Source organism: Silene latifolia, chromosome 10 (assembly GCF_048544455.1).
Source record: "Silene latifolia isolate original U9 population chromosome 10, ASM4854445v1, whole genome shotgun sequence".
NCBI lineage: Eukaryota > Viridiplantae > Streptophyta > Magnoliopsida > Caryophyllales > Caryophyllaceae > Silene > Silene latifolia.
In genome coordinates, this window is record NC_133535.1 from 15,232,167 (window position 1) to 15,246,609 (window position 14,443).

General features: G+C 37.6%; 2 protein-coding genes across 2 annotated transcripts; one reads left to right on the forward strand and one right to left on the reverse strand.

Annotated features, from left to right (window-relative positions):
* The first annotated feature begins 1,954 nt into the window (after window positions 1-1,954).
* LOC141605241 (RGG repeats nuclear RNA binding protein A-like) lies at window positions 1,955-6,964 on the forward strand. Its single transcript, XM_074423937.1, has 7 exons — window positions 1,955-2,451; window positions 3,433-3,739; window positions 3,833-3,898; window positions 4,016-4,148; window positions 5,274-5,432; window positions 5,522-5,575; window positions 6,473-6,964. Exons 1-7 carry the CDS (start codon window positions 2,253-2,255, stop codon window positions 6,692-6,694), a joined length of 1,140 nt encoding a protein of 379 aa, XP_074280038.1. The 5' UTR covers window positions 1,955-2,252; the 3' UTR covers window positions 6,695-6,964.
* Window positions 6,965-7,634: 670 nt separating this feature from the next.
* Window positions 7,635-12,715, reverse strand: LOC141605242 (ras-related protein RABD2a). Its single transcript, XM_074423938.1, has 8 exons — window positions 12,312-12,715; window positions 10,830-10,902; window positions 10,234-10,281; window positions 10,099-10,146; window positions 9,850-9,921; window positions 9,573-9,728; window positions 9,378-9,481; window positions 7,635-7,962 (listed from the first exon to the last, which is right to left on the reverse strand). The coding sequence occupies exons 1-8, from the start codon at window positions 12,323-12,325 to the stop codon at window positions 7,869-7,871; spliced, it is 609 nt and encodes a 202-aa protein (XP_074280039.1). The 5' UTR covers window positions 12,326-12,715; the 3' UTR covers window positions 7,635-7,868.
* Between the last annotated feature and the right edge of the window lie 1,728 nt (window positions 12,716-14,443).

Below are 14,443 nucleotides of genomic sequence, written 5' to 3' on the forward strand. Positions count from 1 at the left end.
GTTCTTTAAAATGAGAGATTCATGGGGTTTGGTGCTCTAATATATCTTACCCTCATGAATTATGACAGGACCCTCTTTATTGCCTTGCTTAGGTACCCTACCAACATATCTCCAAGATAATAAGCAAGAAGACAAACAAGCCAAATAACGCATTCATGAACGATACAGCAAAAATAAAAGAACAAAAACAATCAAGCCCGTGATTCTCACGGGTCACAAAACTAGTTGATGAACTAATTAGGTTAAATATGATGGATTAATGATGAAGATGATGAAGATGATAATAAACAGATGGGAATCAAAGATCGAATTCCATAAACTCAATATGAATGAATCGAATTTCTACAACCCGGTTTGACTCTAATGACGAAAACCCGCAAATATTGGTTATTTGAGATTTAAGTCGGGAATTTATGACGGATTATGTGTTAATGATGATGAACAATATTGTTAAATATCATGTGAATGAAATAAGAACAAACAAAGACGAGATAAAACGAAAAAAGACGAAATCAACAGAGGACGAAGGAAGAAGAAGAGAAGCAGGAACGGCGGCAACCTCAGGAAGAGGCGCAGCAGATGCTGCGTCCTTTCCAAGCGGCGCAGCAGTTGCTGCGTCACTTCTCGACGTCTGTCTCCTGTTAATCCGTAAAAAGGGTTTAAACAAAGGGTTTTAGAAATCGGTTTAATTGTATTTTCGACACAAATCTTATAATATGATTACAACAAATAAAGAACAATAAATAAAAGAGAGATTTACACCCTCATACTTACATGTTTGACGAAACGAGATGAACTAAGTTAATGATTAGTGATGCTCGACTTGAATGTAACGAAAGTGCCCTCGTAAGAGGAATTAAAACAGATTGATTAAAGTTGATTATGGTGTAGTTGGTCAAATTGGTCGGTCATGCAAAACGAGGTTGGTACTCAGAAGGATCCATGCTTACGTGGTCGAAAGTTCAAGCACGTAGACGCCAAAAAGTAAGAACGTGGACTTAGAATGTAAAGGGAGACGAGAAAGGCGGACACTCGCGTGAGAAATATGTGAGACCGAAGGTCTCTATTTATACTAATCACACGGAGGAAGTAGGGTTTTCGGAGAGACTTTGGAAGTGAATCTCGAAAAGATATGAAAAGATACGAAAAACACGCAGAAAAGGACTTGGGAAGAGGCGCAGCAGGCACTGCATCTCTTGGAAGAGGCGCAACACCTGCTGCGTCCTTTCCCAGGTGGTTTCCTCCTGCGGAAGAAAGATTTCCGTGTTTGGTTTATGGAATAACGGAATAATTTGGTTTTCCTTAATATTTTGTGTGAATATTACCGGAAATTGTTTACCAAAGATTAAAAAATTTATAAAATATGGAATAGAAATATCCGGAACATTCCAGAACATTCCGACTCGGTTTCAGAAAATGAAGACGGTTTTAGGCCCGGACTCAAATGTACTCTAATTATCACAAAACGACCGTATCGGCACGTAGATGACAACTAAGAGGTAGACATAAATGTTTGAGCGATCACTTGACGATAAACTTACGAATTGTCACAAATCGTTCCGCGTACCAAACATGCGGCCCAATCATCACCGGATGGTTTGCGGGAGGTGCAGAAATGAGGTATCTACAAATACAAATATCAATTAGAATACGTAGATTTGCATATAATTCGTTGTATCACACATCAATAGATAACCAGTAACTTTAAACTCTTATTTATTCACCACGAGATAGGGAAAATGTGAGATAAAAAAAAACATTTTCATAATATTTCTAATTAATAGATACTTATTTTAACTCAATTCCATTTTTTTTTTTTTGTGGTAGGGAAACTCAATTACATTTCACTATATAACCAGTTTACATTTTATCCATTTAAAGAAAAAAAAAATAGTTGGCAATAAACAAAGTTTAACTCGCTAAAGGCATATAGTATAAAGTGAGGTTCTTAGACTTCTTACTCACAAATCCACAATCTACAAAACACACACTCATTTCTCACTTTCTCACCCTTCTTATTTCATTCACTCTTATATTGCGGCTAGGGTTTAACAACAGCCACCTCTCTCTCATTTCCTTCCTCTTCCTCTTCCTCTAATCCAACATTTCCCCATTTCTCACATTTCTGCATAACAAATGCACAGATCTAATCCCCAAATGGAATAAACATTTGATTTTGATTACTGGGTTGTCCTCAAAATCCTCTATAACTTCCAAAGTTTCGATCTTTTTGTGATTTTTGACGGAAAAAAATGACAACCATGAACCCTTTTGATTTGTTGGGTGACAATGATAACGATGATCCATCGCAGCTCTTAGAGTCTGCCTCTGCTCAGCTTCAGAAAGCCGCTGCTGCCGCCGCTGTCGCATCTGCGGCTGCAACTGGGGCGAAGCAAACCCAACAAAAAGGTGCCAAATTGCCCACCAAACCTCTTCCTCCTCAACAAGCTGGTATATTTCTCAATTCGATATTTTTTAGTTCGTTTATACTTGCTTTTTCTCGTTCATTTGTTTACCTTTGATTAAATACCGCTCCCAGAGAGTAAAATAGGCAACAAACAAATGATTGTAGCTCGAACTTGATAAGATGATGTTAGTTTTAAATGGTTTTGTTGCTTAGTTTTTTGAGCTTGTGTTGTACTCCCTCCGTCCCATTCATTCTCTTGTTTATTTTATTATTTGTGAGGCGTATTTTAATCAAAGGTAAACAAATGATGAAACGGAGGGAAAATTTGTAGCAAAGTACGGAGTATTTGTTAAGGGAATAATAAGATGTCTTGTTCAACTGTTTGTTCATGTTTATTTTGTTGGGTTGTTCTATGATTGGTGAATGGTGGGTTTATGCTTTTATTTACCTTCCTTTTTTGCTGGCTATTGTCTGTAGGTTTTGAATGTTTGTGTCTTTTATTGGGGATGGTCAGTTATTTGGGATTGGTAAAGTATCGATTTCTGAGGTGACGAAATTAACGAGTTTTTTGGGGGTTTGTTTGTTTTGGGTGTGGTACTGACTTCTGTAGTGTGTTTTGAGGGTTGTTTAAATATCACCATTCTTATGTAACACGTTTTTAGTATTATTGTTTATCCACTTGTCATTTGGTAAAAGAAATATCCAGAAAATATGGTAAATTATGATATCATAATGTATACTGATTGTCTTTGATGTATGATTTTACTATTTATATTAGTAAGAAACTGTTCTGCAAGAGACTCCGTCCCTTATAGATTAGCTTTGTTGGCGACAAATTGAAGAGGATAAAAAAATGTGTCTTTGTGCGCTTCTAGCTTGTTTGATATTCTCTACGAAGTAAATTTTTGTGTTGGTTATGGTTTTTGGGGAGTTGTTTGAACCTTCATGAATCACGGATCATTTTTATTTGCAATACTAATACATTGGCATGGCTTATACTCTAATATCTTAAATATTTGGTGCAGTACGAGAGGCAAGGAATGAAGCTGGGCGTGGTGGAGGCCGTGGTTTTGGGCGTGACGGAGGCCGGGGACGTGGTGGATACAACCGAGACCGAGACTACTCGAGGAATGAAAATGCTTTCAGCAACTCGGGAGCTCCTGCACCCCAAGGAGATGAAGGGGAAGGCGGGAAGGTCTCTGAAAGGAAGGGTTTTGGTGGACCCCGTGGACCTCACCGTGGTGGTCGCCGAGGTGGCTTTAGCAATGAAGATGGAAGGGATGGTGACCGCCCACGTAGAACATACGAACGTCACAGTGGGACCGGGCGTGGGTAAGTGTTTCTTGTTTGTCTGTGCATTAGGAATTTGTTTCCTTTTTTGACCTACGATTCCCATATTTATATATCAATTTTCTTTCCTCGTAGAAATGATATCAAACGTGATGGAGCAGGCCGTGGAAATTGGGGCAGTCAGTCAGATGAAGTTGCCCCGTAAGATTGCTATGCACTTGTTTTGACTTCTGCCTTTAGTTTGATTAGTGTTCTCTGTTCGATCTTGTTTATTCCTTGGCCTGCTGTATGAATGTATGATTTTCTTTACTGTTACAGAGCTACTGAGGAAATTGCCGAAGAAACTGAGAAGACTGTGAATGCTGAGAATCCTCCAGCCGGTGAAGAGACTGTGGAGGTCAACAAGGAGGCCCAGCCAGAGGAGACCGTAGAAAAGGAGCCTGAAGAAAAGGTATTTGTTGAGTTAGTGCAAGTTACTTGTTACTCTATAGCTTTTACGGAAAAAAAGGTCAATATTAGAATTATTTCTATCTTTTCAATCTTGAGATTATACTGTGGCATGTACATATTTTGGGGTTTTTTTCTGTTTCTTTTTGCTGATGTCTGTTTAGACTTTTTCAGGTAAATTGTTCAGTGAACTCATTAGTATTGACTTCCACTTGTTTATTTGCCAGCTTATATAGGGTCTATTGATCCCTAGTGTTTCGACCGGGAATAGCCAGTTAACGTTGACTCTATTAGTAGTCTTCTCCAAGAAGCTTCTACACCTCAATTTCATTGATTTAGCATCTATTTTGTTTCTTTGTGCATTATGTCTTTCTTGACATTTTTGGTAAATTCTCCAATGAGCTTATTAGCATTGTTTCCCACTGCTTAATTGCTAAACTATTTTGATATTCATGATCTAGCATTTCGTTCTGTTTTTTATGGGGGATAGTTAGGTTAACTCGGTGATAATCTCAAAGAAGCATTGACACCCCAAATTCAGGTTTTTCTTGTTTAAGGTTTTCGAAGCTTATATTGCTTTGTGTCAACTATTTTCAAATCAACAAAAGCCCCCTGTACATATGCTCAAATGATTTTTTCATCGATGAATAAAGGCATGGCTTTGGCAACGATGTGATGAAACCGAAACCCAGTTCCAATAGAGTTCTATGGGAAAATTTAACATTTGAGAGTCACCAGTGTAACCGTCTTATAGCTCCCATTAGAACTCGTTTCTTAAATCCAATTAACTGCTTAATTTCTGTTTGGCGTCATAGCTGGTAATTTCCCACGGTAAAAAGTTTCATTTCAGAAAGAGCATACTACAATTGAAAGTAAAAGGTTTACTAAAAATCGTAAAATGCTCATAAATGGTTTAGAATGGTTCACCAAGATGTTCACGACCGAAGATAAAATGGTTACTAACATTGTGAAATAAAAATTAAATAAAAGAGTGACTAAAAAACACATAAGCGGTCACTATGAAGTAGTCTTGCATTAAGTTATTGTAAGATTTGTCAGCTTGTCACATACAAGAATTATTGATTTCATGATGATTTGTTATTTGACACTGTTTTTATGTTAAAAATAGGAGATGACCCTGGAAGAATATGAGAAGGTTCTGGAAGAAAAGAGGAAGGCTTTGTTAGCTCTCAAGCCTGAAGAACGAAAAGTCGAGGTTGACAAGGATCTTAAAGCCATGCAACAGCTTTCAAGCAGAAGGGATGAGGAGTCCGTTTTCATTAAATTGGTACGCCCCTTACTGCTTATATCTATTGACGGTTAAACTGCTGAAAGTGTTGGGAGTCGCCTCACCTGTAGAACTGCTTGCTAATGCAGGGTTCTGACAAGGATAAGAAAAAAGAGGCTTCTGAAAGAGAGAGAACAAAGAAGGTATGCTTTTGATGCACTTGTGGGGTTGGTCATGACGGTGTTAGCTCTCCGAATGATGTATGAATGCATAGTCTCCTATTGATTTTTCATTGTCAAGGGCCATTCTCAAGGAGGCAATGTTTTACATCTGCAATATTTATTTTTAGTGCCTTACACCTCTTTTTTCTTATGTCCTGCTCTCATAAGGAGCGTACTCAATTTGGGTGGAGTACTCCAGTCTCGAGGTGGTACGTACTATCCAGAGTAGTGGTGCTGTGTGGTACACACGAATCTATCAAAGCTCTTGCTGGTTGGGCCTAAAATGTTTTTAGGACTCCATTAGTTTAGAGTTATTCTCTTTCTGGTGTGGGTTTTAACCCGAAAATCAAACCATCTGCTCATATATGAGCTAAAATTCAAGCGCGAGTACTTGATCCATTGAGCTATCGAACCTGACCTTTAAAGATCTCGAATAAAGAGCGAGTGATTTAAAACTTAAAAGGTCCTAGTGTCCAACTCAAATGCGAGTTTTATTACTATCATCATGTGCACTTCTTGTTTCCCTTTCCATTCTATCTTACTAGGTTGGGGATATGCTTTGAGTTTTGTATGAGTTCATCTTACATCACATGAGACCCTACTTGTACACAATTATCATGGTTACTAGATTTGCTATGAATACGCCCTTTTACTGCGCAATTTGCTCTTACACAATGTGTTTTATGTATATTTTTATTAAGCGAGTGGAAAGGATTCGCGCTTCGTAGGGTACCCAAGCGAATCCGTTAACCTGATAATTATAGCTGATGGATTCGTCCCACATGCAATATTATCTAATTCAAATTTTTTGTGAAGAAAATTTAGGGTTGTAATTATACTGTTGAGTGTTGTTGACTTAGCTTTCTGGTGTATTTGCAGTCTGTCAGCATCAATGAGTTTTTGAAGCCAGCTGATGGAGAGAAGTACTACAGCCCTGGTGGCAGAGGCAGGGGACGCGGTCGTGGTTCAAGAGGTGGTGGTGGTGGTGGCGGCAGCGCCGGCAACAGTTATGGTGGGGGCAACAGGATGTCCCATGCTTCAGCTCCACCAATTGCGGACCAGAATCAGTTTCCGACTCTTGGTGGTGCCCCACGTGCCTGAGCTCATGCATCTCCAAGTCTTGTTCAATTTTAAGTCGTTTTTGAGTCGCAGGAATGAACTCTCTCTCAGTCACGAGATTCCTGTATCAAATTTGAACTTCAGAAAAGTTTTTGTTATGCTTTGTAATCTGTATATTTGCTGATGTCTCTCCAATTCGGTTCTCTTTTAGTGTCTCTTTCTAGTTGGTAGAGGTGGGGGAGATGAACAGTATGATAGCAGGATGATTTTGTCAATTTTGTTACTCAAATAGATGAATGGTTTTTTATTTAATTTTTCCGACTTCTGGTAAGTTGATGGTGTTGGTCATTGTTGCTCTTCTGGGCAAATAAGCTGATGCAGAACATTAGCTAATGTATTTTCCGGAGTTGAAATCGACCACCTCTTTAACAAAGTAAGTTGTACAGAGTTTCCGGAGTTGCTCTTGTGGTTACTAGTGTTATAAGAACTCCTATAGACTTGTGAACCACAAGGACAGTGGTCGTTCTGAATATCTGTTGGATAAATCGATCTTTTGCCGAGACCATTTAGCACCCGATACTTCACTACAGTGTGGATCTTAGAGGTGTGGCTGTGTTTTAATGCCTGACTGATTACACTTGTATGAACATTTGGTTGTAGATGAGCGTTTGTTAGAATCAGAAATCAAACCGCGGTGGTACATGGTTGAAAATTGATTCTTGAAACTAATCAGGAATCAAACCATAATTGTCAAATCAAAATATTCAGTTCATTTGAGACGAGTCCAAGGATTCAGGAATCAAATCGAAATTATAGCTGCCATATCTGGTGGACTTGATCCAAATTAACCTGCCAACTATCATTGTACGGCCATATCAGGTGGCCTCGCGTTCATAGTTGTAAACTTCTAAGGCAGGACTTGGTAGTGAGACAATACACGAAAAAAAATCAAATAAAAAAAAAAAGCAAAACCACACAAGTATTGAAAACGAATAAAATGACAGAAGTCTGCTAGAAATTTCCGTTATGATTTGTCATTTTTATACAAAAGATCTAACTGAAAAGAATCGAGATTAAGGAGTAACAAATTTCAAACCACTAGATACGAGAGACCTAGACAAGGCCGTATTCTTGAATTTCGAATCCAAATAATATTGCAGCAAAATAAAATCATTACATGCCACAAATGTGGAACCACCAAATAGTGAGTAATTTACTAGGAAGAGCAGCAACCACTCTTCTGTGCAACAGGCTGACCTCGGATCTGGACTGTCGGAGGCCTGGCATTGTTCATTGGCTGGCTAGCCATCCTGCCATCAAAATCGAATCGTTTAAAATTAATTAGATTTTACTATAACAAAGCGGACCCTTACGAGCGAAAGCTGACTTAGATATACTGTAACAAATATCTAGCAACTCAGCAATTCCCCATAGGCCATAACAGTCACCTTCAGGATAAGGGTTTTTTTTTTTTATGCTATACATGTAATAATTTAATTAGATTTATGCACCTATCCATATATGCTTCTTTTGATTTTGGTCAGCTTTATTCTCTCTTTTATGCTTTTCTCTCTTTTTAGTTGTTGTGTCAAACCCAATAGTTATTTCAATAACAAAAGATTATGCTACTATGTCTCAGATAAGGGTTTTTAAAAAAAAAAAATCAAAAATATATCTATCTTCTGTCGGCCTAAATCTACAAGGTTAGATAATAAACTATGCCTATGAAGTTACTGAGAAAGAAAAAGAAACTATACCCACATTCGGCCATAGCTATTCAAAAATCGAAATCATCAAAATTTCTCCCTCCCTCTCGTCTAGACTTCACAATAGTCTTCTGACTGTCACTAGGTTTGAGAGTGCATAACAGCCATATATAGGAATAGGGATAATATATACTGAGGGGGTGTTTGGTTGGAGCTTTTGGAATGGATTCAATCCATTCTAGTGTTTGGTTGGGGTGATTTGGAATGAAGTCATACCCCTTCTCTTATGTATTCTTTATTTCCCCTTCTCCTACACTTGCTTTTTTTTTTTTTTTAAAAACCCTTATCTGAGACATAGTAGGAGAAGGGGAAATAAAGAATACATAAGAGAAGGATACGGAAACATATAAGGTATAAAGAAGGAGAAAGGTGAAAGGGAAGGAGGACTACGAGGTTAAAGAAGAGAAGGTGGTTTAGGATGCAACGTTGATGAAGATAAAAGAGGGAGATAAAGAGGATGACGAAATAGAGGGTGAGGAAGGTTGGGGAAAACAGAAGGAAGAAGAGGAGAAGGGCTAATGTGAGAAGAGAAATTAATATGAGGAGGAAGGGGAGGAGGATGTGTGATATTTACGTTACTTCGCAAAGTACAATATATACTAATATCGTATATACTCAATAGAGGCAATCGTAATCATGATATCATTTTTTTCGAATAAGCATAGAGAAAGTAGACATATGAGAAGGCATTGAGATCATAGGTAAGCTAAACAAGTCATTCTTCCGATCTATTTACTAATCATATGCCTGGTTAGCAGTCAACAACTCAATACTCGGTACAATAAACTAATAAAGTATAAACTATTGTAGCAAGTAGCAACTATTCTATTTGTAATAACACACGTATTTAAATAACAAACAAGACACAGGCGTAGGTAATTCGACAGACGTTTCAATCATGGTACCAATCTAGTAAAAAAAAACATTATGTACTTTTGTACAGAATTATGAGCCAGTACCTGTTTTTAATAGAACCGGTCATAGCCATAAAAGCCTGTTCTACATTGGTAGCATCTTTAGCACTGGTCTCCATAAAAGGAATGCCGATTTCATCAGCAAAGGCCTACATAAAACACAATGTTAAAGAAACAATCAAATTACCACGCTATACCTTCTAAAAATCTGAGCACACAAAAGTTCCCTAAACAACCAACCTTAGCAGTTTCATATGGCACAGCTCTACTGGAAGCAAGATCACACTTGTTTCCAACCAAAAGCTTGTTGACGTTGTCACTAGCATAACGATCAATTTCATTAAGCCACTGTTTCACATTATTGAAACTCTCCATATCTGTCACATCATAAACAACCTAATATGCAAAACAGAAAATTATGTAAGCAACTCAAACAAGCTGGAGATTTGAGAATACCTCGAAAAGAAAACTATTAAAAATAGCTACACTAAGAACTGTCAACATCTCAGTTACTCACAATGATTCCATGAGCCCCACGATAGTAGCTGCTTGTAATTGTTCTGAAACGCTCTTGTCCGGCAGTGTCCCACTGAAGTGAAGTTGAAGCAAGTACGTTATTATAGCTTTTAGACAGACCAATAAGCACATCTCAAGAAGTCACTTAAGAGGTACAAGAGATGGAACTCTGTACTTCGAATGTAATTATGATCAAATCATCAAAAATATGATTCATAATACATGCATTACTGATGGAAGAAAATCTTACAATTTGAAGTTTGATAGTCTTTCCATCTTGCTCCACAGTGCGTATTTTCTGGAACGAGAAATATAAGAATATTAAATCATGCAGGTAACAGGAAAATATCTATCAGCTGTAAGAGATTAGATAGATGATACTCACAAAATCAACTCCAATGGTGCTAATGTAACTCTCCAAATACGAGTCATCCTGTTCCAGTGATGAAGAGTCAAAAATGTAACATATAACAAGACAATTAACAAAATTGCAGTATATAAATGGCAGCCACAAAAAAAGACGATCGACAAATTTGCAGGATATAAATGGCAGCCACAAAAAAAGTGAACTGATTATCAAACACTAACTCAGTCCACTGACAAATATTTCAAGATGACAATAACATCAGTTCAACCAACTTCACAATAAAAAAAAAAAGAAAAAGAGATTGATAAAATCCATATACTCAAGTTGTGAGGGAAATGAGCACCACACAATAGTAACTCGCAGAATTGAGCCTCCCAAGGCAAAGGAAAAAAAGTGGTTCCATAATCTACGTACTTCATAAAAGATATTGATACAACTTTGATGTTTCAGAATTATTAAAACATCCAAATTCCAAAGAAAATGAACCACTTTCATGATTTCATCAACTAAGTAAACAACCGGATTATGGTGTTTAATTATTACTACTACCTCAGGTTGCCCTCAGGTAAAGACTATATAATTGGGTGATTCACTAAATCGATTAAAAGGCTTACCGCAAATCTCAGAAGGAGACACGATTTGCCGACACCTGAATCGCCAATAAGCAGAAGCTTGAACAGGTAGTCACTGCAAAAGGAGGCACCCCTATGAGTAACACAAAAGAACAGCAAGCAGCATGCCAATACCTTTATATCTAAATGTCATTATTACATAGCAATTTCACATTAAATTACAGCAACAGACTGTCAGATCCTCATTATGAAAGACTCTAGCTGATTCGACAACAAGGGCGGCAAACTAATACAAAATTAGAATTATTTTGCTGAATAGAGTCCGATTTTGTCAGGATCACAACAATATTACCATAATGCTTTAAGGGCTCCCACAAATTGCGGATAAGGGGCATCAGGATGTATATGGCCTTGCCTTAACTCTGATTTCTTAACAAACAGAGTCTGTTTTCAGATCACCCATAACGAACATTGCTGAGATTTGCATCAAATGACTTAAACTTCACAATAGAAAATGAGGCACAACTAGTTTGATGAGTCATTTTACTGTATTCAATACCCATCGTTATTCAGAACCAAAGAACACCAAGTCATAGGCTATATTGGAAAAGGAAATGATTTTTTGTTGTAGATTACACACAGAAATTCCAGATTCAATAACTACATCAAAATTGGTTCAACAAATAGTTCACACTTCACTCATTGACAAAAAGGAGTTGATTTTACAGAGCCTGGGACGCTAATAATAAGAATAACTTTTTTAGACAAGACAAACGAGACATCCTGAGCTCCTTAACGCATAATGAAAAAGGGCTACTTTTCTTCAAGCTATACAAAGTTAACATGGTGGATGATACTACGATAGTCTACCGAAAAGTAGATCAATAAAAATTAAAAAATAAAGCTCGAAAACTTAAAAAGACGCCTCCTTGAAATCCGACGTTCAACCAGCAATACACGCCACAATCACGAAATCAGAAAAAGGCAATCTACCATGAGACAGTCTCACCATACAAGAGAACTAAATTAATTTCATCAAACTTGAAGAACTCTCGTATTAAAAATCAAAAGTTCGCCAATTTTATGATCCAACACTCAAATTGAAGCTTGGGAATCTTTAAAAGTCCTTACTTTTTCAGGTCATCTCAAACAACAACTCGCGAAGATCATACGAACAACACACAATTCTCCCATCACTAACCCAAAACTATAGTAATTTCTGCTACAAAAATCCTCGATCAACAACTGTTTTGACAAGGGATACATAATTAAAAAAAAAATACAAAGATGCGCAATTAATTCCGCAATCATACAATTCCAGGGACCAACAATCACATCAAATATCAAATAAAATCATAATCTAAGGAAACGCGCGATCACCGACAAAATTCGAAGGATCAATTGAAACGCACATATACATCTAAATAAACAACAAAATAGCGAACAAAAATCAATCAATTGTAAGATAATTAGAAGAATTAACGAAAAGTAAAGGAAATTGAGATCAAAAAGAGAGAAACTTACTACTCGGGATTCATGGCGGAGGTATGAGATCGATCAAAGAGAGAGGGGAGTTCGCCGGTTGACGGAATTCTCCGGCGAAATTGTTGTAGGAATTTAGGAGATCACCGACGAAGAGAGAGAGAGGGGGAAGGAAGGAAGGAAGGAAGAGGGAAAGAATGTGGAGGTGAAGGAACGGAAGAGTTAATTAATTAGACACGCATGTATATGTATTTATAATTTATGTATGTATGTATCCAAGAAAGGGGAGGAAGAACGTGTTTTTATTGCTCTACGCCTCTACCCTCGTGAGTCATGATCAACTACAAAAGTACGGCCAGCTATAGCCGGCAAACTTGACCCGACCGGATAAATCCGATTTCACCCATCTAACTCGAGCTGTTTTGAACATTCAATCAATATAGCTTGATAATTTGAGTTTTTTTTTTTTTTTAAATAGACAATTTTCACTAATTAATTATCAAAATGGGTCGTTTTGAAATTTATTACTCAAAATGGGTCCATGTAAAATCGGATTTATCGAACCTGGGCTGAGGAATCAAATCGCCACCTCGCTTGGCGACTTGATTTTGGGCTAAAAACAGAGATTAATCCAAACAAAACAAAACAAAACAAAACAAAAAACAAATCGAAAAACCGTAACCCCATTTGAAAACGCAATTTGTCCAAAAACTACCCTAAATCTTTCAATTGATTCAATTAAATGCCAATTTATTAGTCTCTAAGTAATATCAAACAATCATTTGGGTATTTCTTAGTCAATCTCCAAACAAATGTTTCGTTTGGTGTTTATTTGAGTATTAATGTTTGGTGTTGATTTGGTTTCAAATAAATGTCTCATTTGGTTTGTGTAATAGATGATGATGGTTGTGCAATAATGTTGTATATCAAGTGTCTAGGATTAGGATGTGGAGTGATGCAAGAAGGATATGGAAAATAATTTTGGGTATGAAAAATTAATGTTGTTTTGCAGTGTACAAAGACACGGGTTGCCAAGGGAGGTGACGACTTCAGCCCAAGACGCCAGCACCCCTGGCGATTTGGCTCTGAGACTGCAAAACTCAGGGTTGGTTACTCTTTGGGTTAGGTCGCTGACCGACACGGCGACTTGGATCCGAGCCTAACTTCGGTGTCGACGTAGACCCATTTTGGGTAATAAATTTCAAAATCGACCCATTTTTATAATTAATTGGTGAAAAACGCCTTTTTTGGCAAAAAAAAATCTGATAATTTAGTGACTAAAATCCGACCCTCAAGTGATATAATAATAATCCGATTTGAGATTGGTTTGATAAGATTGATGAACCAACAAAACAAAGCTTAATATAGATCCAAATGAGAGTGATGTCCTTTATTCGATTATTCCCTTCTGGTAATTTGAAAATCATTGATTTTCTATTACCGCTCTCATCCGCAAGGATGTTATAGATTGATTTTTTATCAATCTAGTTTCCTTTCCTTATCAAAAAAAAAAAATGAGAGTGATGTAATTTTAGCTTGACACATTTGACTTAATAATAGTAATGTAACAAATTTAAGGGGGCGTTTGGTTGGAGGTCTATAAGAAAGGGAAAGGGAAAGGGAAACAAAGTTATTGATTTTCTTTGTTGATGTTTGTTTGACACAAACAAAGAGAATGAAATTTTCTTCCTTACCCCTTAACCCATCTAATTCCTTATCCTCACCCTCCAAGGTATGAGATTTCATTACCCTTGTTACCCTTCAACCACCTTATTTAACTACCACCACACTTACGACTCCCACCACAACAGTCACCATCAAGACGACATTGCCACCACCACCACCAAAACCACCACCACCACCACCCCACATAAACCACCACAACCACCCTACTGCCACCACCACCACCACCACGACGCCATCGCCACCACCACTACTACTAAAACCACCACCACAGCCACCACACATAAACCACCACCACAAAACCACCGCCACCAACCACCATCACCACCACCACAACCACCCCACTTAAACCACCACCCGCACACCAAAACAAACCACAACCCACCACACTTCATTTTCTTGATGTAACCAAACAACTAGTTAAGTTTTAGGTAATCCCATACCTTTCCCCCTCTTACCCTTTATCCCTTTTCCTTTCTCTAACCAAACGT

What these genes read in the sequence shown, in the direction of transcription:
- LOC141605242 (XM_074423938.1), bottom strand. An exon ending in GTGGGGCTCATGGAATCATT is followed by an intron (nt 9,729 to 9,849) that starts GTGAGTAACTGA and finishes TTTGCATATTAG; the next exon opens with GTTGTTTATGATGTGACAGA. An exon ending in TGCCATATGAAACTGCTAAG is followed by an intron (nt 9,482 to 9,572) that starts GTTGGTTGTTTA and finishes TGTTTTATGTAG; the next exon opens with GCCTTTGCTGATGAAATCGG.
- LOC141605241 (XM_074423937.1), top strand. Translation starts at nt 2,253, where the DNA reads ATGACAACCATGAACCCTTTTGATTTGTTGGGTGACAATGATAACGAT. An exon ending in AGTCCGTTTTCATTAAATTG is followed by an intron (nt 5,433 to 5,521) that starts GTACGCCCCTTA and finishes TTGCTAATGCAG; the next exon opens with GGTTCTGACAAGGATAAGAA. An exon ending in AAAGAGAGAGAACAAAGAAG is followed by an intron (nt 5,576 to 6,472) that starts GTATGCTTTTGA and finishes GTGTATTTGCAG; the next exon opens with TCTGTCAGCATCAATGAGTT.